The following is a 23,206-nucleotide window of genomic DNA, read 5'->3' on the forward strand; positions in this document are numbered from 1 at the left end:
GCCTGAATGGAATTCCACCTTGAATGGCTCTGTTTCAAAAGTACAAACGGAGTTTTCACGTTACGACTTGTGAAAGTCGTTTTTTAATTTCCGAAAACAGCAATAAGTAAAAAATATTCAAACTGGCATTGAGAAAAACATTTAGTTGAAACGAATTTTTAAAAAATTATTTCGCTAAAACAAGATTTTTTATACATTACTTTAACGGATTTTAAAACGAGACCACACATTTTGTTCGTTGTATTGGATATTTTGTTATATCAGTATTCCTTCTAACGGGATTTCACTGCATATATATATATATATTATAGAATTAATATTAAAATATTAATTATATATTAATTATATATTAAAATTAAGCAATCAGAATTTCAAATATTAAACAAATAATAAATATTAAATGATGATAAAAAGGAAAAATGCAGACAGCTATTAATAGACCAAGAGCTGACCCCCCAAAACGCGATTTATCTCTTTTATAGCTTGTGGCCGGTTAAAATAGTAAAAAATGCAATGAAAAAACTTTGGCTCTAATGCCCCCCACTAATTTTGGGTCACACGGCTGCATGGCTGGATGAAAGGTCAAAAAAAAGAAAAATACTAAAGTGATGAGTTAAATGGCTAAAAATTATATAGTAACATTAAATTAATAAGGAAAAACATGTAGCGAATTTCTCCCCCAGCTATGTTGGGGCGAACGTGGTGCCCCCCAGGGATAAAGTATTGATTATTAAACTAAAAAAAAATGATCACTTTCGTGGGGGGGGGAATTTTACAGGGTATTAGTTTCATTATTTTGATTGCCAAAAAAAATTCCCCCCCCCCAGTAACTATGGGTCAATTTGTCAAAAAAAATTTTTTTTGTTCCTCTTTATTTGGTCCAAGTCGAGTATTATTCGAATGTTTAAGTTGGAAAAAACCCCCCAAAGTTTGAACGTTTATTCGTTAAAAAAAACTCGTAGCAATCCCCCCCCCCCCCACACACCTATGGAGGGGGCTGCTACGCGGTGCGCGGTTTTACAACGTGGTGCCCCCCCCCCAGGGGTGAATTATCGATTGATTAAATAAAAAATGATCACTTTTGTGGAGGGAATTTTACAGAGTATACATTTAATTGTTTTAATTGCAAAACAAAATCTCCCCTCCCCAGCAATTATGAGTCTACTAGCTGCATTGCCCGGCGTTGCACGGTCTACCTCAAAAATGTACGTGTATTCGGCGTTCCAAACATTTTATACAATTATATAAATTTTCCCGTTTTCATTACATTTCTTATTGCTGCTCCACTGCTATTAGTCAAAGCGCAATGTTATATAGCCTATAGCCTTCCTGAATAAATGGACTATTCAACACAAAATGAATTTTTCAGCTCGAACACGTCGTCCCTGTAGACCAAGAGCTGAGCCCCCAAAACACGGTTTATCTGTTTTATGGCGGGTGGCCGATTAAAATAATAAAAAAATGTAATTAAAAATTTTGACTCTAATCCCCCCCCCCGCCCACTATTTTTGGGTCTCACGCTGCGTGGGTGGATGAAAGGTCAAAATAAAAGAAAAATATTAACATAAGTGAAATGGCTGAAAATTATATCCCCCCCTCCAGCTATGTTGGGGCGAATGTGGGAGCCCCCCCCCAGAAGTGAATATCGATTGTTAAAATTAAAAAAAAAAAAAAGATCGTTTTCATGGGGTTGGTTATTTTGTTTCATTATTATGATTGCCAAAAAATCTCTCCCCCCCCAGTAACTATGGGTCAATTTGTCAAAAGAATTTTTTTGTTTCTCCTTATTTGGTACGAGTCGAGTACTATTCAAACTTTCCCATGACCTCTTAAATTGCAAAAGAAAATTGCAATTATTTATTCGGTAAAAAAAAAAAACAGGTAGAAAATCCCCCCCCCCAGCTATGGGGCGAACTTGTTGCCCCCAGGAGTGAATTATCGATTGATTAAATAAAAAAAAGTTTACTTTCGTAGAGAGGGGGGATTTTCTCAGAGTTTACATTTGATTGTAGCAAAAAAAAAAAAAAATTCCCCTCCCCAAAAAATTTTTTTTTAATTTAAATTAGAAATTTTGAAATATTTTTCAAAATGAAAGGAAGCAATTCATCGTCCGTACATCAGTGTTCAACTGTAGCCAACACAGTGAAGTCGTTATAGCTGTTGGTTTTTCTTTTCGGAGCACGCTGTACCGCATCCTTAACTGAAAACGTAAAAAAATCCTTTTTTCAAAAATGAATTTTGATGTTTTTATATTATGAGTGTTTTAAAGGGTAATTTTAAGTGTAGCCAGCCATTAGATAAAAGATTGAATGTCTTGGGAGAAACTTTATTTGAAGGAATAAAAGTTTCAAAGATTCGAAAACACTGAAAACTGAGATTCCGTGATTTAGATTTTTCTGAGTTCTTAACAGAAGCAGATCATCGAGATTGTAGGAACATTTTTATCAAACTAGATAGACACTATCACAACCAATATGATGAAGGTAAATAAATCTATATGAATTACCAAATTATTATTTTAAAAATTCTTTTAACGCATCGGATTAACGCATTAAAATTTACAAGTAAAAAAAAATCGTTAATGCAATTTTAACATTAAATCACTTTTGTTTGTGAAATAAACTCATAATTACTGGGGTAGGGGGAGATTTTTTTTTTTTTTTTTTGCAATTAAAACAATTAAATGTATACTCTGAAATTCCCTCACGACAGTTATTTGTTTTTTATTTAATCGATCGATAATTCAATCCTGGGGGGGGGGCACCACATTGTAAAACCGCGCACCGCATAGCAATCCCCCCCCCCACAAATAGATGGGAGGAATTTGCTACAAGTTTTTTTTTAACGAATAAACACCCAAGCTTTGTTTTTTGCTATTTAAGCGGTCAGGCTAAAGTTCAAATAGTACTCGACTCAGACCAAATAAAGAGGAACAAAAAAAAATTGACAAATTGATCTATAGTTACTGGAGGGGGAGATGGAAAGATTTTTTTTTTTCTTTTTGAACTTAAAACAATTAAATGTATGCTCTGTAAAATTCCCTCCACGAAAGTGATCATTTATTTTTAATTTCATCAATCCATAATCCACCCCTGGGGGGGCACCATGTTGTAAAACCGCGCACCGCGTAGCAACCCCTTCCATAGGTGTGTGTGGGGGGGGGAGAATTGCTACGAGTTTTTTTTAACGAATAAACGTTCAAACTGGGTTTTTTTTGCAACTTAAACAGTCATGCGTAAGTTCGAATAATACTCGACTTGGACTAAATAAAGAGGAACAAAAAATTTTTTTTTGACAAATTGACCCATAGTTACTGGGGGGGAATTTTTTTTGGCAATCAAAATAATGAAACTAATACCCTGTAAAATTCCCCCCCATGAAAGTGATCATTTTTTTTTAGTTTAATAATCGATACTTTACCCCTGGGGGGCACCACGTTTGCCCCAACATAGCTGGGGGAGAAATTTGCTACGTGTTTTTTCTTATTAAGTTAATGTTATTATATAATTTTTAGCCATTTAACTCATCACTTTAATATTTTTCTTTTTTTTGACCTTTCATCCACCCACGCAGCCGTGTGACCCAAAATTAGTGGGGGGCATTAGAGCCAAAGTTTTTTCATTGCATTTTTTACTATTTTAACCGGTCACAAGCCATAAAAGAGATAAATCGTGTTTTGGGGGCTCAGCTCTTGGTCTATAAGTAGGAATAGATAAAGTGTGAATCCAGAGCTCATCAGCCGTGGAGGATTCTTTAATTATGATGAACCTGATAAAAATACATTGGTTGAACAATGGATTGGGCTGTGTTTAAGTGGATTTCAAGGTAAGACAATTTTGTTATAGACAGGTACTGTCCCGTGGAAGGCTAATTTTATCAGAACTTGTTTTCCTAATTAGTCGAGGCGAAACCCCCTGCTTTTAGTTTTAGGTTTGAGCTCTAGTTTATTGTTTTTAGCTTAGCAAGTGGTGCTTTTGCCCATTGTTACTCTTCTATATTGCATGTACTGGAGCTTAAACATTCTCTTCTAGTTCATAGTTAAAATTTTGGTCTTTTGACCATAATTAATGAATCCTCCACGGCTGATGAGCTCTGAATTCACACTTTATCTATTCCTACTTAATAGCTGTCTGCATTTTTCCTTTTTATCATCATTTATTATTTATTATTTGTTTAATATTTGAAATTCTGATTGCTTAATTTTATATTTACTTGGCTTTTTAGTTTTGCTGCGTTGCGCATTTATGGGCTCTTGGTGTGGTCTTTTCAATATTTTTCACTTTTATTATTATATATATATATATATATATATATGTATATATATATATATATATATATATATATATATATATATATATATATATATATATATATATATATATATATATATATTCATTACTTAGTAAATGACATGATTGAACAAGCAAAATTATTAGTTGCATTTATTTTTATTTTTTCAAAATCTCTCTCTTTTTTTAAAATTTTTGTATTGGGCTGCATTGTATGTAATAAAGTCCTGGTAGCAGAATTTTGCCACTTTGCTTCTCACTGCCTCATGTGTGTGCATGTATATTCCTCAAAAACAATGACATAAAAAACATGCAGACATTTCAAAGCAAAGTAATCAATTTCTTTGGAACACAGTGATTAAAAAGAAGAAAAAAGCAACTATGCTGAATTTAGATTTGTTTCATGAACTAAATTTTTATGGGCACTTTGTTATAATGAGCAATTACAAATATTCAAGTATCAAATACAAATATCGGTTTCTTTGCACTTGTTATAAGCTTGTTATTTATAAGCCGTTCCTTTGCGCTCTTTATAATTGAGTTAAACTGAAGAAGTTAGTTCTTTTTTCAGAACTGTTGATTAATGGCTTTTGAAATGCACAAAGTTTGAATCGGTTCTGAAGAAATAATATTTTCTGACTTTGAAACAACTCCTCAAGGTCACTTGTTCATTTTCTCTCAATGTCTCATTTTGCTGTGTTTTTGAACTGAACACTAAAAAAATTAATTGTTAGGTCCTATACGCTTTAAATTTAATTCATGATATATGTATCCATCAATGAAGGACCTTTCATTTCCGGAATCAAATAATCGCATAATTTGCAATTTATGTTTTTGTTTTGAATATGCAAAGTCTCAACTGTCTGCAAAAGAATACTATTTCCCCCTGACTAGAACTACATTTGTAGAATAGATGCCATACATATCATTTGTCTTAATTTTTCTTTCCTATCATTCCATTTGAATTTTTATTTCATCTTCTCTTGTATGCATGTATATTAGTCACATTTTCTGCTCCCATTTTTTTTGAGTGACAAATGCAATCCTTACAGAACCTGGAGACTATGATTTCTTTATGCATTTGAAACTCATTCACAGAAAATTAACTTTTTGTTCATATAACAGATAATGGGCAATTTTCTATCTCATGGTATTCACTTGAACAATATGTTCATGCATTTTTAAGTGAGATTGACAGCAGTTGGAAGCATTTGTAATGCTGTTATTTTCTGTATCCTTTATTTTTTTATTTCTATTTGGTGAATCTGTGCTGAATCTGAAACAAAGAGGTTTTCTTCTGAGTTTCTATTTCTTATTTTAAATCTCCAATGCCTTTGTACAGTCATGATTCTCTTTTTCACTGGAAATGTTATGTTTTAAAATAATATTTTCAGAGGTTAACTTAACTATGACTTCAATGAACATGTCACTTCAGTTCAATTGTCCCTTGTCAGACTTTGTGATCAATTTTTTTTCTTGCACTGATGAAGGGGTTTGCTTTTATAACCTTGAAACAGCTGTTTGCAGAGTTCTTTTAAACTCTTTTAACTTTTTATTTGTACAAGTATACATGTTGTTGTAATTTTACTCATTTCCTTGTACAAAGTTTCTGTTGCTTTTTTATACATCTCCCCATACTTATTTAGTTCTACTCCAGCAGCACAAAAGCTTCCATTTTGAATAATACAGGTATCATGAAACTGTCTCAAAGTTACAGGATTTAAACTTTAAAATTTCTCAACATGAAAACAATAGATATTTTCATTTTTACCAAATCTTTCTTTCTACAATTCAATTGTTAATCATAACTATGTTTTGTTGTTAATGAACATTGTATGCGTTTTATTGCCAAACGTGTTAAAAAGATTTTGAAAAGTTAAATTAATAAGCCTCAGATATATATATATATCTTTGATGATCAATTCCCTCAAGCTGTTCCAAGAATTCCTGCCAATTATCACATTTGCAATCAAAAGGTTTAACTGTGAAATTCCCAATGTAATATTTGGGTATTTTGTATTTACATCCTGTAGGATGTTAAGAATAATAGGCTATTTGTTTAACACTTCTCTTTCCAATGTTTGTGTTCTGATCTCTATGAGGTACCAGTCTATCTTTGATTTGGAATTTGCCAAATTATCTTGATGTTCATGGCACCCTGAAAAATGTGTATCCAACAAATCTGCATCATAAAAAATTTTTTCCATATCTAACTTAAAACCTCTCTGCAAAAATCGTCCAATTCATTGTTGATATTGTCATCATTAGGCATAGGCTGTAACTTTGTTTACAATTTTAGTTAAAGATGCTCTCATTGTTTTGTGTTTAGTTTTGGAATTTTTTAATTACTTAAGGCAAAAACATTTCTGAAGTCATGCTTTCAACACCATGAAACAGTTCATGTTCACAACAAAAAGATTCTACGAAGCTTTCATGTCTTATGAATTGTCTGTGATGATTTTCAGCTCTAGGATAGCAAATCCACTTGAAATTTCAAACAAAAGTTATCCTATTAAGTTCAACTTTGAAAAAGTGCAGTATTTTCTCATTAATTCCAATTTTCAGTTTAAAAAAAAAAAAAAAAACTCTTTCAAGAGAAACCAATTGTAACTTTTGTCCTGTATTATCTATTTAGTTTATTTAATAACTTTTCAGATATATTTTGGTGATTAAGTTGTCATATATGTTTCAAAATGTCTGTTCTCTATATTAAATTGTCTGTTTTATTTTGTTATGAAAATAATATTCAGGTGTGACTAAGCCACAATTTTATGGATTTTGGATAATTTTGTTTCCATTTGTTCTTGGAAATGTTTTATTTCACACACATAAAAGTTTTGTTTGGTATTTTGTTAAGTAGGTTTTTATATAATTTAAGGATTTACTGAACAAAAAAATCAAAGATTCAACAGAGTTCAGATTTTATTTCTGGACAGGTTGTTTAGTAGTTGAAATGAGTTTTAAAAAATTATTTTCAGCTATAGAATTGATAGGCTTGGATATTTGGAAATTCTCACTTGGTAGTGCCATTTTATGCAATTTTCTATTTGTATTGTTTTTTGTGTATTGTATATACAGGGTGTTCCGTTTTAACCTGCAAAGCCTTTGTTTTCACAACCGTTAGTCCTACATGTATACTTCAAATTGCGAAAATGCTCAAACTCAGATGCAGAGTTAAGATATTAAAAGTTTGAAGTAAAAATAAAAATCAGTCAAAAATACAAAATTTAACTTTTTATATGGGCCCCAGGTCCCTTACTTATGTTTAGGGAAATAATCTCCATCAAAAAATAATTCCAACACAGAAAGTTTGAAATTAGTTTGACCAATTTTCCCCAAGATATGAAACGCAGTATTTTGTGACTTACACCACTTTTGAGTCCCCGTCAATAACACCTTTTCGGAGAAAATATAGTGGTTAACAAATGTTTAAAATTATATCTATGCGTGGAGTGTGGTTTTTCAAATTGTTAAAGGTTTCGTAGTGTGGTTTTGCATGTCACAGCATAACATTTGCATTTGTTTTTAAATAACAATGAAAAATTTAAATACTTCGTTTTTTTTTTACTTCAACAACCTGTCATTCTTCTGAAAGGGCAATAAATTCCAATCTCATCTTCTGTATGATCCCTTAAAACTTTGAACTGGAATATCTCCTTGAGTTTTGGTCGCACAAATGTGAAGTTTTTTTGTGTCAATAATAGTTTTCAATTGAGATTATTTCTCTAAATATTAGTTAGGGGACCTAAAGCCCATATAAAAAGTTAAATTTTGTATTTTTTGATTCATTTTTATTTTTGCTTCAGGCTTTCAAAATCTTAACTCTACATCTGATTTTGAACATTTTTGCAATTGGAAGTATACATCTAGGAGTAACGGTTGTGAAAATGAAGGTCTTGCAGGTTAAAACGGAACACCCTGTATATGCAGTCAGATCTCTATGACTTGAAGCTTATAACTTGAATATTCCTTTGTCTCGAAGTTTTCATTTCGTCCCAATCTCTTGAGACTGTTGTGGGAACTTCTCATAACTCAAAATACCAGTAACTTGAACGTTTTAGCTGTCCCCTTGGGACTTCAAGTTTTTGAGAGTTGACTGTTTGTGTGTGTAGTATGTGCTGTTGTTGAAGGGGAGGGAAGGGGGCACTTCTCCAATATGTTTAGTTTGTTGTTGTAGTTGGTGTGAAACCAATGTAAATAGGTTTAAAATCACTCACTGTTTTTGAAAAAATCCATGCTTTTTGAATTGCAGCTGGAGTAAATGATATTTTGGCATAGCCAAAATTCGTCATCCATGACATCTACCTGAACAGAAAAGGTGTGTTCCTCCAAATATTTTTTCCAACTACAGCACTGAGTGTATTTTTTAAAATAATCATCTGACAGTGTTTTGAAATTCAAGGGTGAAGAACATAATGCAGTGAAATACGTTTAACATGAAAAATCGGTGAATGCCAAATGATATAGTGGTCCAGAAAGTATACTGTGCAATTTAGTACACTTTATTTAACATGGAATTCGTTTAACGACAAAAATTATTTCTTAAACCTCGATATTGAGTTAAACATATTTTGCTGCAGTTTAATGTCTAAACTGTAGCCTTGTAGCCTGAACCTTGCTCATTGACTTTCTTAGGATTCCCTTGTGGCTTGTTATCATCATGATATGTGTTTTAAAATATCATTATTTTATAAAATCATCAGTCATCTTTTAAACTTTTATACTTGATGTGTACTTGAATGTTTCATTTTCTTACTATTTTTTATTATGCTGCAGAGTTTTTTAACTGATACTAACGTGAAACTAAGTGTTCAAACTGATGCCTTAATAATGTAAAATGTCAGATTTTACTGTTTTTATTAATTAAAATTATTTTAGATATATATATTTTAATTTTTAGAGCTAATTTCATATGTATGTACAGTATATAGTTGAATATTTTAAATATACAGATATATCTTTGAAATAAAGTTTTTTTACATTATAACTTTGCTTTATTTCTTGTATAAATGTTAGTGAAAGAAAAATCTGACATTTTTAAACAAATGTTAGCATTTAAAGGTTGGAACAAAGAGAGGTGTCTTGTTTTTTAGTATTAAAGAATATTAAAAATAATTTTTTTTTTTTTAGCTAACTATCAATTATCAAGCAAAGGCAAGTTTAAAAATTGATTGAATTATCATTGTAAAGAAAAGTTATCACTTTTGATTTTTACTTTCTTTCTGTGAGCTAGGCATTTTTGCTTGGCGTTATTAAAATTTAAAAAAAAGAAAAGAAACACATAAACGCTTTGTGCCTAAATTATGTTCCAACAGCATTTCGGAAAACATTCTTTACTTCTAACTGCTTGTGTAATTTATGATGACTCCGAATTATGGTTACTGTATGTATTTGTATGAAAACAAGCTACTCCCAAAGGATTTGCATTCTTTTTAATGTCCGAAAGAGATTTGTAAAAGTAGATCCAGCAAGATCTTTGTTGCCAGTTCATATCCATTGTTGTTCCCTCCTGCTTTAAACCTTTTTTTACCAATTTTATTAATCTATAGTCATGCATAGTGTATGAAAAGGAAAGAAAGTTAAAAATTACTTTAAATTAAAGGAGTCCATTACCGTTATGTATCTGAAGTTTATTAAGGAAAAATCTTGGATGAAACTTCAAAAGTTCAATCATTATGCTCATATATTTGAAGATAGAAATTTTATTTTCATTGAAAAATGCTTCTACGCAGACACAGCTAATATTTTTTAATTAGTAACTAAGCCAAATGTACCAAAAGCTGTTAAAAAGCTTAAGCAAATTTTAGGGAGAAGATTTAAAGTTGTATGTATAAGCATTTAAAAAAAAGTTTAAAAGTAGTTTCTGGCTATTAACAAGTCTTCACACTGCAAATTTCTTCAAATGCAAAACTTCTTACTTGATAGTCAATGATGCTTTCACATAGCAATGCATATCAATACAACTGATATTATTTAAGTGATAGTAATATTTATTCTTGCGTCATAAGAAATATTTATTGAAAATATTGAAACAACTAGAAAGTTCTTAATACTTTTTAACAATTGTAATTCCAGGAGAGGAAATATACAATTTTTTCTTTGTTTTATTAAAAAGATTTTGACTTTTGATTAAAAATATACACATCATTACAGTCTAACGTATTCCACGTCTGTTATTGTTGTAGGTATCCACAGTAACTACTCTGGTGTTACGATGTTTTCTTTTCTTATAGAACCAGTATTCTATTGCCAGTGTCACTAAGGCCAGCACTACTCCAATAAATATTACTATAAACACACCACCTATGAAAAAAAATGAAGTAAATAAGCAAATTATCAGTATTGTTTAAATCAAAATCACGATTAAGAAGTTTCACTCACCGATGTTTGCTATGCTGATTCCATCACTCTGCTGTTCACTGTCGTCACATTCAACTTTTGCTGGATTTTTGTTCCACCATCTTTCTTTTAGCCCTTCCAACTTTCTCTGATTTAATAGCTTTAAAATGCTGCATATATATATATATATATATATATATATATATATATATATATATATATATATATATATATATATATATATTCATGAATAAACAATCAATATAAATTGGAAATTGCAATAAGCAAGAACACAGAAACAGCACCAAAATGAAAAAAGTGAACCAGGGACTGAGAATAAGCTTTTTCAGAAGTAGTTAAATGAAATGTCGTAAAGATATTCACAATCATTAATGTATCTGTATATTTTGGTACAATAAGCATTTTTACCAGTCACTATTTTTGTAAAGGGTTCTTTTTTTTTTTTGCGATGGTTTTTGCGAAAACATCGTTCTACGTCTACTATTTTGTTAACTGCTGTTATCAGGCTGAATGAATGTCAATAAAAATTTTGCTCCTTAATTTCTTGTAGGCTTGTTTTTTGAAAACGAGCAGTTGGAAATATTATGAAATGCTGCTTTATGGAATCCGTCTTTTACTCCAGACTGTAATGAAGTCTAACAGTGAAATTGTACCAGAATGTGTCAGTACTTGTCACAGGCATAGCCCCTGCTTTGAGTAGTCCCACTTATGTACTATGTAATCAAGAAATGTCAGATAATCGAAGTTTCATTACATTATTATGACATCCCCTTTTTTCTGAAGAAATGGGAGATTATTTTTTTACATCTGGCAACTATTTTAAATACTAGTTTTCTTATTACAGGCTACTAAAGCAAGTATTTTTAGCTGTCGAACTCAGTGGTAGCAGTGATATAATGCAAATAATGTGTTAGTGGTTTTATTTTTGTCAAAATTTAGTTTTTGCTTACTTCTTGTTTTCTTCCATTTTCTGCCAAAAGTAGGTCTCTGTAAATCATTCTATCTTAATTACCTTGAGAAAAAAGGTAGTTGTAAATTTATTGCTTCTAGGATGGTATATAAAGTTTGGGATTTTTTATATTATGATATTTTGTTTAAATAAGAAAAGGCATGAGTAATATTTTTTCATCTTTTTTAATAATATCAATATTTACAAATGATTGATTCATCATTTGTAAATAATATTTAAAAAAATTTTTTTATGCTTAATTTTGCCATTTCATTTTTAAATACTTACGCACTGGAAAGTTGGTCTTTCAGTGGGGAGCCTTGCTGAACTGCTAATGCTAGCGGTTTTCTGCTAAATTCGCTTCCAACAGATATAAGTTCACAGTTAGTCATAACAGCATATTTGACTTGAGTAGAATCAGCTAATGAAACGAAAATACATGTATTATAAGCATTTTTTCCTACACAATATTGAAAAAAAAAAATAAAGAATAATAATAAAAAAATTAGAAACTCTTGAATTTTTCTATGAATAAAATTTCTAAATCGGTGTCTAGACTAGAAAGTGGTCAACACAAGTCTCCAACTAAGACTCCAGCTTAAGACCTGAGCGAGCGAAAACTATTCAGGTGAGTCTATTGCGTATCTCATGTTGAGCAATGCTCAAGCTGGACACCACTTAACAATACTAGAAGAATTAGGAGGGGTAAAAGTACCCTTCTAGACGACCATTAAGTAAGGGAATGTGAGCCAAGTGAAATGGTGAAATATTTTCTCCTTTTAGCTCCACCGATCTGGTAATATTTTAATTATGTAGCAGCACATGTAGACTATACCAGTTAGGAAAAAAATACCCCTGAACATTAAAGCATATGGTAATACAGGCAATTTTCAAAAACTGATACTCATATTGTAATAATTTGTTGTAAGTCAAAAATATTATTTTTGTTATTGTAAAATGATATAGCTCGTTATTAAAATTTTAAATATTAATTGAGACATAATAATATTCATTGCCGGATTTATTTAGTTAATATTAAGTTTATTTGTAGTTTAAGCCCTTTGTGCAATTAGTGAAGTATATGAGGGACAAAGTGAAATAGTTGATTTCATTTACCCATTCAATTATTTACTAAATCACTTACATATTCCTTCATTAATTAATTAGTTTACATTCCTTGGTTTAGTAATTCCCTTATATATTCCTTCCTTCACTTATTATCTTATTAATTCACTATTTTATTCACTCATTTATTTTTCTCTATGTATTAATTAATTTATTTAATTATTCATTTATTGTTACATCATCTTTTCATTTATTCTTTCAATCTTTTATTTACGTACTCATTTGATAAAAAATAGTTTTTATAATAGAATAGAAAATATTTCATTAGAAAAACATTTTATTTTTCATTTTGCCACAAAAAAAAAGGTGAAATTTTTCCACCTTTTTTTTTTTTTTTTTGTTTCAAGGTGCAAATTTTGGGGGGAAAATTAAAAAATTATGTTTCAATGCATGTTTTTTTTCTAAAATACAATGTTCTTTCGTTATGTACTGTAATTTTCAAAACAATTTTCCAATTTGTTCATTGTTAAAAAGCTCAGTCATGTTATATGTTTCACTTTACCCTTCATTCCAAAAGGTAAAATTATATTGTAAGTTGTTTTCCTAAGATAAATAGGAAAAAAAACTTTTCTTTTTTTAAATTTATATTTCTTACTATTACTGACAAATGTTGGAGGAATTTCATGTGCGCTCATATGCAAAATTTTAAGGGGGGGGGGGCTCAGATGTTTTTCCCATGGCTTAGCAGGGTATTTTCCCCATAGAAACCAATATGAGTACAGATTTGAATTCTTAAAATTTGACAATTTTAATAACTTATTCATTAATGGCTGGAGAAGAAATGTTTTCACATTTTTCAAAGAAAAAAGTACTAAAAGTAAGGAAGTTTTAATTTTTCTTTTTGGGAGGGGAGGGACTTGAGCCCCTACTTACCACCACCCCCCTCCCGTATGGGCGCTCATGGTGAAATCTCTTTAAGTTTGCTTCGTAGGGACAGTTACAAATTTGAGTGGTTTGATTTGCTCGAGGTCTCAGGTGTTTCAATAAAACACATTTCTTGCAAAGCAATGACTTCGTTTAAAGATTTAGTACTAGTATGTTGGTTGAAATTATTTCAATAATCACTAAGAAATCACATACACAAAAACATAATATTATATAACTAATCACCAATGAAAGCAAATCCTTCTTGAGACCCTTTTGAGGCTAAAACCTTTTCAACCCCTTCATCGAATGTTTCTGGCAGTCCTGTTTCTTTCATTGTCCACCAAATTTTGGTATACTTATCGCTTACAGGATAATCCCATACAGCTAACTTCGCACGTTCTGTTTCATTCAACGAGTCATCCAACGACATGTTTTTCCATATCCTGTTAAAAGAAACAATCTTTTAATTTTTGACAGAAAACAAAAGGGAAGGTATAGTTAACCTCAGCATTGTTGGCAATCCGAGGAAGAGTAAAAACATCTAACTCTTAGGAAATGAGGAGGGCGGTATACACGATAAGCAGATCAAGACTTCCACAAACGATACCAGGTTTCCACAAAAGATCAAGACTTCCAAACTTACCGTTTAGGTGGGGTTTTTAGTTGAAATCGATTTTTCAGTGTAAACAAACAACGACGCTTCTCAAAAAATATTTGTTTCAGGAACACTTGATAACAGAAGCCGATACTTCTAAAGTTTATAAGAGGTATTTTATTTGGACTTGTCCAAGGACGAGCACCAACAATCCTGAGGTGCACTGTATTATGTCCACTAAAAAATTGGACTCAGGTCCAATTTTTTAGTGTTTTTTTTTTTCAGTTTTTTTTTTTCACTACGGGACACCAATGTCGCGTAGTGAAAAAAAACCTGTCGCCTAGAAGATGCAAAATCGAACCACTGGGCGACATTGGAAAATCCAAGATTGGTTTACGAATTTTTGTAAAGTGATTTCTAATCTTTGTAAAACCTCGTCTTCTTTAAAACCGCTGACTTGTACTTCATCTTTTTGTTCCCTTGTGGAAAAGCCCTGTCCGTAGACCCAGGGTGGACCGGGCCATCTCGCACTCGGCGACAGATAAAGCAATCGATGCTCCCCACCTCATTACGCTTCCCTTGATGATAGCCGATAAGCTTTTCGGTGCTATCTGTGTACAGGAACGATACTTGGGGCAGCAAAAGTAGCTTGCATATCTTTTTACAAACACCAGAGGGAACCTCGGCACGTGAAAATTGCCAGCAGCGTGTAAACAAACATTTATTGTGACTTTCCGAAAGATTAGTGGGTCATCAATGATGAGTTGCCCATTATAAACCTTCCTCGAAATCATCCCACTCTCAAGTAGGAATGTTTTTGAGGGAAGGCCATATCAAGACCCAGGGCCATATAGGAAAGTGACACTTGGGATGTTTTTCTGCTTTTATTACTCAGGGGAGGGGTTGTCCGCAGCAGGGCCATTGTAGACAGCGCCACATTTTTAGATGGTGCCAGGTGCTCCTACAGGAGACGTGTGCGTCTCTGAGGTCGTACAATTCATTTCCATTATTGGTGTCGGTAGCAAACTTTTTCTTCCTCAAATTAAGAAAAAAATCGAAATACAGAAGGAAAAAATTCAACGCACTCCAAAAATAATAGGTAAGTTGTATTGCATTTTTTTAAAATGTGTTTTATTTTTACAATTTTGAACGTTACACCTTATTTTGGATTCCCATCTAAATATTACGTTCCAACAAAAATAGCAACGAATAAATAACTTCTCATTTTGCACACTCCTTGTGTTTGCAGTAGTCCTGTAGTTTGTCATAGTGTTATTATTGAGTAATCACGAATAGCTTATTATCCTCACTTTAACAAAATTGATACTGCTCTGATTTTTCAGATTACTATGACGACAATCGTTTTTAATTTTTATTTAGAGAGCAAAATTTTCTTCGTCACGGTTACAAATTATGTTTTTTTTTTAAATTAAAAAACGCCAATATAGATTAACTTAAACAGCAAAATGTCATCCAATCGTCTTTAATATTTCCAGATTCCTAATACCCATCATTTGAGTTTGATAAGAAATTAAAATACATGACGTTACACGATGTAAATAATCTTTATGCTTATTATCCTGGTGGATATCGGCCATAAAATCTTAATTTTTATTACCACATCCTAATTACCATTTCTTTTTTTATGGATATGCATATGCCTCGTACTACCTATTATAAAAAGTAACCAGTACCACCGCGGGTGCAAATTTCTGGACCATTTCCGTTTCATTTGAATAAACAAGAAACCCAACGAGTAGGGTCCTATCGCAATTCGTGATTGCGAACTATATAATTTTTTCGCGGTCACGAATTTCCACGAATTTGTCTGCTGTGTTACGGAAACTCACAACTTTTAGGCAGGGTTATGGATCACTACAAAATAAAATGCTTTTAAGAAAACCTGCTCATGAATCATGGATTGTCTACATTTGCAGTTTGAAAACATTTTGGGAGTAGACCTTAGAATCAACCTCTAATCTTAAACCAACCCAAGTAACACTGAAACGTTACGTCATCGTTACATCACGTTGCAATTAGTTGAAACATCGTTACCGTTTCCCACACAACGTGATATCACGTTGCTTTATCGATTCGTTACAAAAAGCGTAATTTTGAAACGTTACATCACGTTGCAAATTTCTTAAATTTGTAACGTTGACAAACAGTTACAAAAGAAACGTTACTTATCATTACTTTTCGTTGCACCTTGCCTCGTCTTCGGCAACCTCCGAATCCTAGTGGCCATTTTCGGTAAACAACTTCTGGCTTGCTATGCCGCCATTGTTTGCAGCTTCGCAATCACGATCTCTCATCACTTTTAGCGGTAAGTACTTTGTATTATTGTTAGTGTATTATTGTTGATATACTTATTTAATTAAAAAAAAAGTGTTATTACATATTTTTATGAAGTTAATGAACCGCCGTTGGTCGGAGTTTGAGTATTTTTCCCACCGTACTTTTATTTATAATATTGTTTGAAAGAATTATGTTAGATGTTTTTATTTGAGTATTTATTCATTGATTTCTTAAAAAGAGGCTGAAGCTTGGGGATATGTTCCATTAATAAGCTATAAAAGCGATAAATGATACCATTTTTTACTCATTTAATCGGCTTTTTGCAGAATGATTTTGACGAAATAATTGTAGCAAGTGTTTGAAAAAAAAAATTGTCATATAACTGAAATTATCTTTAGTAATAATACTTTAAATTTTTGTTTAAAGCACTGATGTAAGAGGATTTTTTCAAAACTTTCATGCCTTTCGAAAAATATTTCTGGAGTTCTTTAGTAACAATAATAATTATTTTTTCAAGGATTTATTTATGAAAAAAGTTTTTATTTAATTTGCAGTAATATCGTTAATTTTGTCTATTAATAGAACTCTAATTGATGTAAATTCGGCTATGCTATGTTATGCTCTGTTTATTTTTAAATGTCAGGAATGCTCTTACAAAATATTGTGAATGAAGCAACAGTGTGAAAATACTCGAACGCCTTTAAACGGAATGAGACATTTTATAAATTAAAAAAAAAAGAAAAAAAAACAAATATTTTATAAAAGTATATTAACACTAATTGCATTAACAAAAAATACAGAATACTTACTGTATCAAAAATTAAGGGTTCAATGAACCCACCTCCATTCTCACCAAGAAAAAAAAAACTTAATTCAAGCTTTGAAAAAAAAAAAAATCTTAATACAACGTTTAAAAGCAACGTGATGTAACGTGATAAATAAAGGTTGATGTAACGTTACTGAAACCGTTGATGTAACGTTACTAAAACCGTTGCTTTTGCGTTTTGCAACGAGACATATTTTCGCTCTATCAACGTTACCAGTAACGTGATGTCAACGATTCTGAGCAACGTGATGTAACGTGATTTATGTTACTTGGGCAAAGATAGTCTAGAATGCGTTTTTAAGTCTATAAATTAGAAAATTTCCTGGGATGGGCCTTTTAATCTCCTCTCCCCTTAACATCATCAAAATTCGTCTAAAACAGCCTTTCTAGAGCTACAATTTCCTGGGGAGCACTCCAAACCTTTTCTCCCCTAAATTATAAAAGACAATTAGAATGCATCTTTAAGACTTGCGAATTAGTAAAACTTCTTGGTGCGGGCCTTCAAATCCCTCCCCCACGAAACATCACGAAAAGATCGTATTAAACTGCGTTTTTAGCACTACAATTGAAAAAAAAGAAAAAAAAAATCCCGCCGGAGAACCCCCGAACCTCGCTCTTCTGAACATTATTGGACATAATATTTGCGTTTTTAAGGTTTCAATTTCGAAAAATGGTCGAGGGAAGAGGGTCGCTCCGGAGCGTTTAATATTACGAAAGACGGAATGCATTTTAAAGATTACAAATCAAAAAAACTTCCTGGGATGGGTCCTCAAATCTCTCCTCCCTCTAACATCATCAAAAAGGTCGTCTAAAACTGCATTCTTAAATGCGTTTTTAAGACTACGAATTCGAAAATTTTCCGTTGGAGGAAACCCCCAAACCCCTTTTACTTCGGAGTTAATATTATACTTACGGTTAGGTTCATATCGTCTTCCTCTTAAATCAGAAGTCCTATAGAGTCAACTCAAAACAAACAGTACTTACAGAAATACCTCCTTGAGGCAACGATATATGCATATATTTTTTGAAAAAAGGGGAAATTTATTGGGAATGCTACAGCTTTTATGATAAACTTGAGTCGCCTAGTAAAAATTCCTTAAAAATTTCCTCCTTTTATTTTATAGTGTTTAGTTGCATATATATATATATATATATATATATATATATATATATATATATATATATATATATATATATATATATATATATATATCAAAGTAACAAGCAGACAAGGTTATAACACAGATAAATGGTAAAGAAAAATGACAAAGGTGAAGTCAGAACTCTTCAGCAGTGGAAACTTCATTCCACGGCACATATTGGTATGATGTTTACTATGTACATGATTAGTTTAAAAAATAGCAAAAAAGGTATTTTGAAAAAGTCTCGTATCGTATAACACGGTTTCAATACTACACGAAACGAATTAACTGTGTTATACGAGGGCTACCTATATATATATATATATATATATATATATACATACAACTAAGCACAGTGTAAGTGTTTGTGTTTATAGATAAATAGATATATAAGAAAAAATACAAGCAATAAGGAACTCTTACTCATAAAATTTCTCTTCTATATAAGCCATCCTTTCAAAATAGGTTGCAGCTGACGTACTTTTCTGTGCAGCATACTTTATTTTATATTGCTTAGCAAGGTCATCGAGAGATTCAATAGGAGAATCAAGACGGGAGACTGTAAGAAAGGCAGCTAAATTTGCAGTGTAGGAAGCAATTATGATGAATCCGAACAGCCACCAGGTTGCTGCTACCAATCTTCCTGACAAATTTCTCGGTGCTTCACCTCCACCTAGGAGGCAATGACATTGCAATGTATAATTTAAAAACTGTTTAAGGGACTAAGATATGAATATAAGATAAAAACAAAACTGCGTCAAAATTGCATGCAGCAGTAAAAATTGAAGACGCATGTTTACGCTTCTATCTACAGTCTTTTCATAAGTAAGCTCTTTTTTTGCATTGTGAAAAGGGTTATTTGTAATTCTGAAACAAGTGTACAATTCTTATTGATCTTTGTAATATATTTTTTAGTTACTCTCACAAAGGTAAACATTTTATTTGTATACTTTTCAAATAATAATTTGCAATTGAAATATAGGAAACTCAGCTGCAATCTAGACTTTAGGAAATGTAGGGTGACAAGAAATAACTTAGACACACATAATACACCATAACTTTAATGCTAATGAAAATATTACGACCGAACTTCAAAATAAATATGAATGCATTATTTCGTCTGATATATTTACAAATTTTCAAAGTGGCTACCTTCAGGAGCTTTAAACGTGTCACAATATTTTCGGCCCAGGGCCGCAACTCATTCACTGATATTTTATCCAATCCCTTAGATAAGGATTTCTTTAGGAATGCCAGAGTTTTAGGAAGTTTAAGCACACAACCTTGTCTACAGGACTTTCTCAGGTTTGGGGTGGGATATGCGCTAGTGGCAAAAATCGCTTGTTTTTGTTGATGAGGGGATAAAATTAGTCAAGAAACATATCGAAAACGCATTTTGAAAGATGTTGTCTTACCTTGGTCACAAAAGTTCTTTGGAAACGAAAGATGAACCTTCCAACAGGATTTCATACCCGCACACAGACTAAAGGAACTCCAGATTGGTGCAAGACACATTTTCCGGACTTCATTAGAGCTCAAGAATGGCCACCGTATTCCCCAGATTTGAACCCAATGGATTATTCTGTTTGATCCATCGTGGAGACAAGGGTGTGTGCTAAACATCATAAAACTTTGAAATCCCAAAAGATATCCTTATGCAAGGCATACGATAAAATATCAGCAAGTGAGTTGCGGTCCAGAGGTGAAAATTTTGTGACACGTTTAAAGCTCTATATTAATCCTAAAGGTAGCCACTTTGAAAATTTGTAAATACAATAGACGAAATAGTGTATTCATATTTATTTTGAAGTTTGGTCGTAATAGTTTCATTCGCATTAAAGTTATGGTGTATTATGTGCGTGTAAGTTATTTCTTGTCACCTTATAAATTGTATTAGCAGAATAGAACTTCGTGGAAAGAGCTAGTTTTGTTTCCTTGAATAAATTATTTTGTTTATGAGATTTTTTTTTCTCGTTTTATATTCATGCAGGAGACAATATGAATATGTGCAAAAATTTAAAATGCTCTATATGAGCTCTGAAATGTAAAATGTTGCCGATTGTGCTGTTAATGTAATTGTTTTATTGCATAATTCCATCTTTGTGCAAAACACAAGCACACAAGTAATGATAGACAGAGATTTTATTAATGGATCCAGCTCCAGCAGTATAAACAATTTATTTTGTACAACCAAATGAAATTTTCATCTTGTGCTAGAAAGAATTATTATGCAACCTTCAAACGAAGAGTTAACATTTTAAATTTTAGAAACTATAGAGACAAAATTTTCCTTTGAAGTTGTTCCACACACACTCAATTCTAGCGTCAAGAATAACAATTGAATGCATAGTAGAGCATTGTTGTCATATTAACTGTTATAAGATAATATAGAAAATGCAAGACAATTGTACTGCTTTTATATCATCAAAAAACAGTATAAAAATATTGGTAGTGAAAGGGTTAATAACTATGAAGGATTACTTTACAGACATTATTTAAATTATTGTATGGAAGCATCGCAAATGTAATCCTGAAACTCAAATTCTTAACGAAATATTGTTCTTGAATTGTACAGAGTTTTATTCGGATGCTCATATGAATTGAAAACTTACCTTGTGGTGTCAAAGAAGTCATGCAAAACCATAAGCTCTCTTTCAAGCTGAAGTCTCTTTTTTCATCTTCGTCGTCATCTTTATATTTTTCTTTATTATTGTAATAACTGTACGGACTTAGACGATCAAACAAATATAGAAGAAAGCTAAACCAAAATTAACAATATTAAATAAAACACATAGTTAACATTTTTCATAGAAAAAAAGTATTTTACGCTCCGCATTTACGCACCTAGTAACAAAGTATGCTGCTAAAATGCAAGCCCACACGTTAGCTTCGAGAACTGTGAGGAATTTGAAGAGAGATGATGGCACAGACGGCTTTTTCATAAGTATACTGATTCCTACCAAATCATAGTAAGGTACAGTAAAGTCTACCACAGTTTCTCGCTCTGCCATTACTGAAATAGGACCAAGAGCAATTTCCGCTTTCTGTAGTAAAAAAAATATTAAGAAATACAGGGCTGTAGCACAAATATATGATATACAATATCGTGCAAAACTATCTGAAATAAGTGTAATTCCCGGATGATAGTCATTTATATTCAGAAAAAAAAATAGTAAATATGACAACGATTTTAATTATTGTCATAACTACTTTAGACATTAGCTCTACGATATTTTTCACACACATGCATATGTCAACAAAAAACTGCTTCACTTAAGAAAAATTTACATTTTAAAGATTTTCTTGAGAAATACAAGAACAATTTCTCTGTAACTTTTGTCACATAAAAGGTATGTTTTAGCTGACATGTTTTAATAAAGATTAAATCACCCATGTATTTATGGGTCCAGCAACAAATTGGAGAAACAAAAAAACGTTGTTTTCGATAATCTTCATCGTCAATAGCTAATAAGCTGTAAATTTCAGCGATTTCAGTTTAATTAATAAGTACAATAATTTTATACATTTTCAAGAAAATGCAGTAGAGCCCGCTTAATGAACTAGCCAATTTTCCACGAAAAAGTACTCGAATAAGCGGGATATTCCATTAAACGGGATTAAAATAATAGGCATCAACGGTTTGGTACATTGAAAATGTACTACATTAAGCGGGATATTCTTTTAATCGATATTCCAATAAGCGGGCTTGACTGTATCACTTATATTCACGCAAATAAGCATTTCTTTCAAAAATATCAACTTTGTTCGCATATTTTTGGCTTAGAACAAGCAGATCTTCCTGCCCGGGAGTTCCAAGCTTTTAGAAAACTTGACAGCATGCAAAAAAATTATTATAGAGTTTGAAAACATTTTTTTTGAAAATTTGATGAAATATGAACATTTTAAGCAATTAATTTCTCACTGCGAATGGGCGAAAGATAGCAATTTGTAACTTTCAAAATTTCTTGGGAAAAATTGGGCAACAAAAATCCAGTTGAATATCATAAAAACGGACATCTGCAACCTAATGAACCGAATTGCAATCATTCACGGATTGGTGACGAGTCGTAAGGGATCGTTCTCAAATAACCTGTTTTTATCGCGAATTACTCTGAACGATTACAGGCAAGGGTTGCAAATTTGCGAATGATCCCTTTAGATTCGTAACCTATCCGTGAATAATTGAAATGTAGCCGATATTTTAAAGTTTTTATGACTTTCAATTGGATTTTAATTTTTAAGTTTCCAAATTTATTGCCGAAGAAATTTTGAAAATTATAAATTGATATCTTTTGCGAATGCGAGATTAGAAGTTAATTGCTTTAAATGTTCATATTTCATCAAATTTTCCAAATTTGTATTGCACCTTTTAGTATAATGATTCTCTTGCATGTTGCTAACCTTTCTGAAAGTCTGGTACGCCGGGACGGAAAACTTCGCTTGTTGAACCACATGAACCAGCTCTGACACTTATCGTTTTGCCAGCCCTTTGCGGTATTGCAGATATTCAGAAAAATTTTCAATATTGACACCAAAAATCGCAGTTTTAGGAACTTCAAGAAATATTTGGTATTGCAATTTCAGGTACTTCAGGAAATGTTTGGTAACGTTAGTTTTTTGCATTTAAGTTTTTGAAGGGTTTCTTTCTTTAGGACCAGACATTGATGTTTTTTAACAGATCTCTCAGTTTTATCGGCATGAACTCTTTAGCTTTTTTTGTCTTACATGTGTATTTTTGCCAGTAATTAATGTATT

At 31.8% G+C, this 23,206-nt stretch overlaps 1 protein-coding gene across 1 annotated transcript in view; it reads right to left on the reverse strand.

Annotated features, from left to right (window-relative positions):
- Nucleotides 1–10,084: 10,084 nt before the first annotated feature.
- Nucleotides 10,085–23,206, reverse strand: part of LOC129218906 (ionotropic receptor 25a-like) — a 61,153-nt gene continuing 48,031 nt past the window's right edge. Inside the window, exons 12-18 of the mRNA XM_054853226.1 lie at nt 21,296–21,495; nt 21,064–21,209; nt 18,875–19,124; nt 13,834–14,033; nt 11,887–12,019; nt 10,671–10,798; nt 10,085–10,592 (exon numbers count right to left, since the gene is read on the reverse strand). Of these exons, the coding sequence (XP_054709201.1) occupies nt 10,444–10,592; nt 10,671–10,798; nt 11,887–12,019; nt 13,834–14,033; nt 18,875–19,124; nt 21,064–21,209; nt 21,296–21,495 (1,206 nt within the window). The 3' untranslated portion in view covers nt 10,085–10,443. The remainder of the gene's footprint in view (nt 10,593–10,670; nt 10,799–11,886; nt 12,020–13,833; nt 14,034–18,874; nt 19,125–21,063; nt 21,210–21,295; nt 21,496–23,206) is intronic.

This window comes from Uloborus diversus, chromosome 3, assembly GCF_026930045.1.
Source record: "Uloborus diversus isolate 005 chromosome 3, Udiv.v.3.1, whole genome shotgun sequence".
Taxonomy (NCBI): domain Eukaryota; kingdom Metazoa; phylum Arthropoda; class Arachnida; order Araneae; family Uloboridae; genus Uloborus; species Uloborus diversus.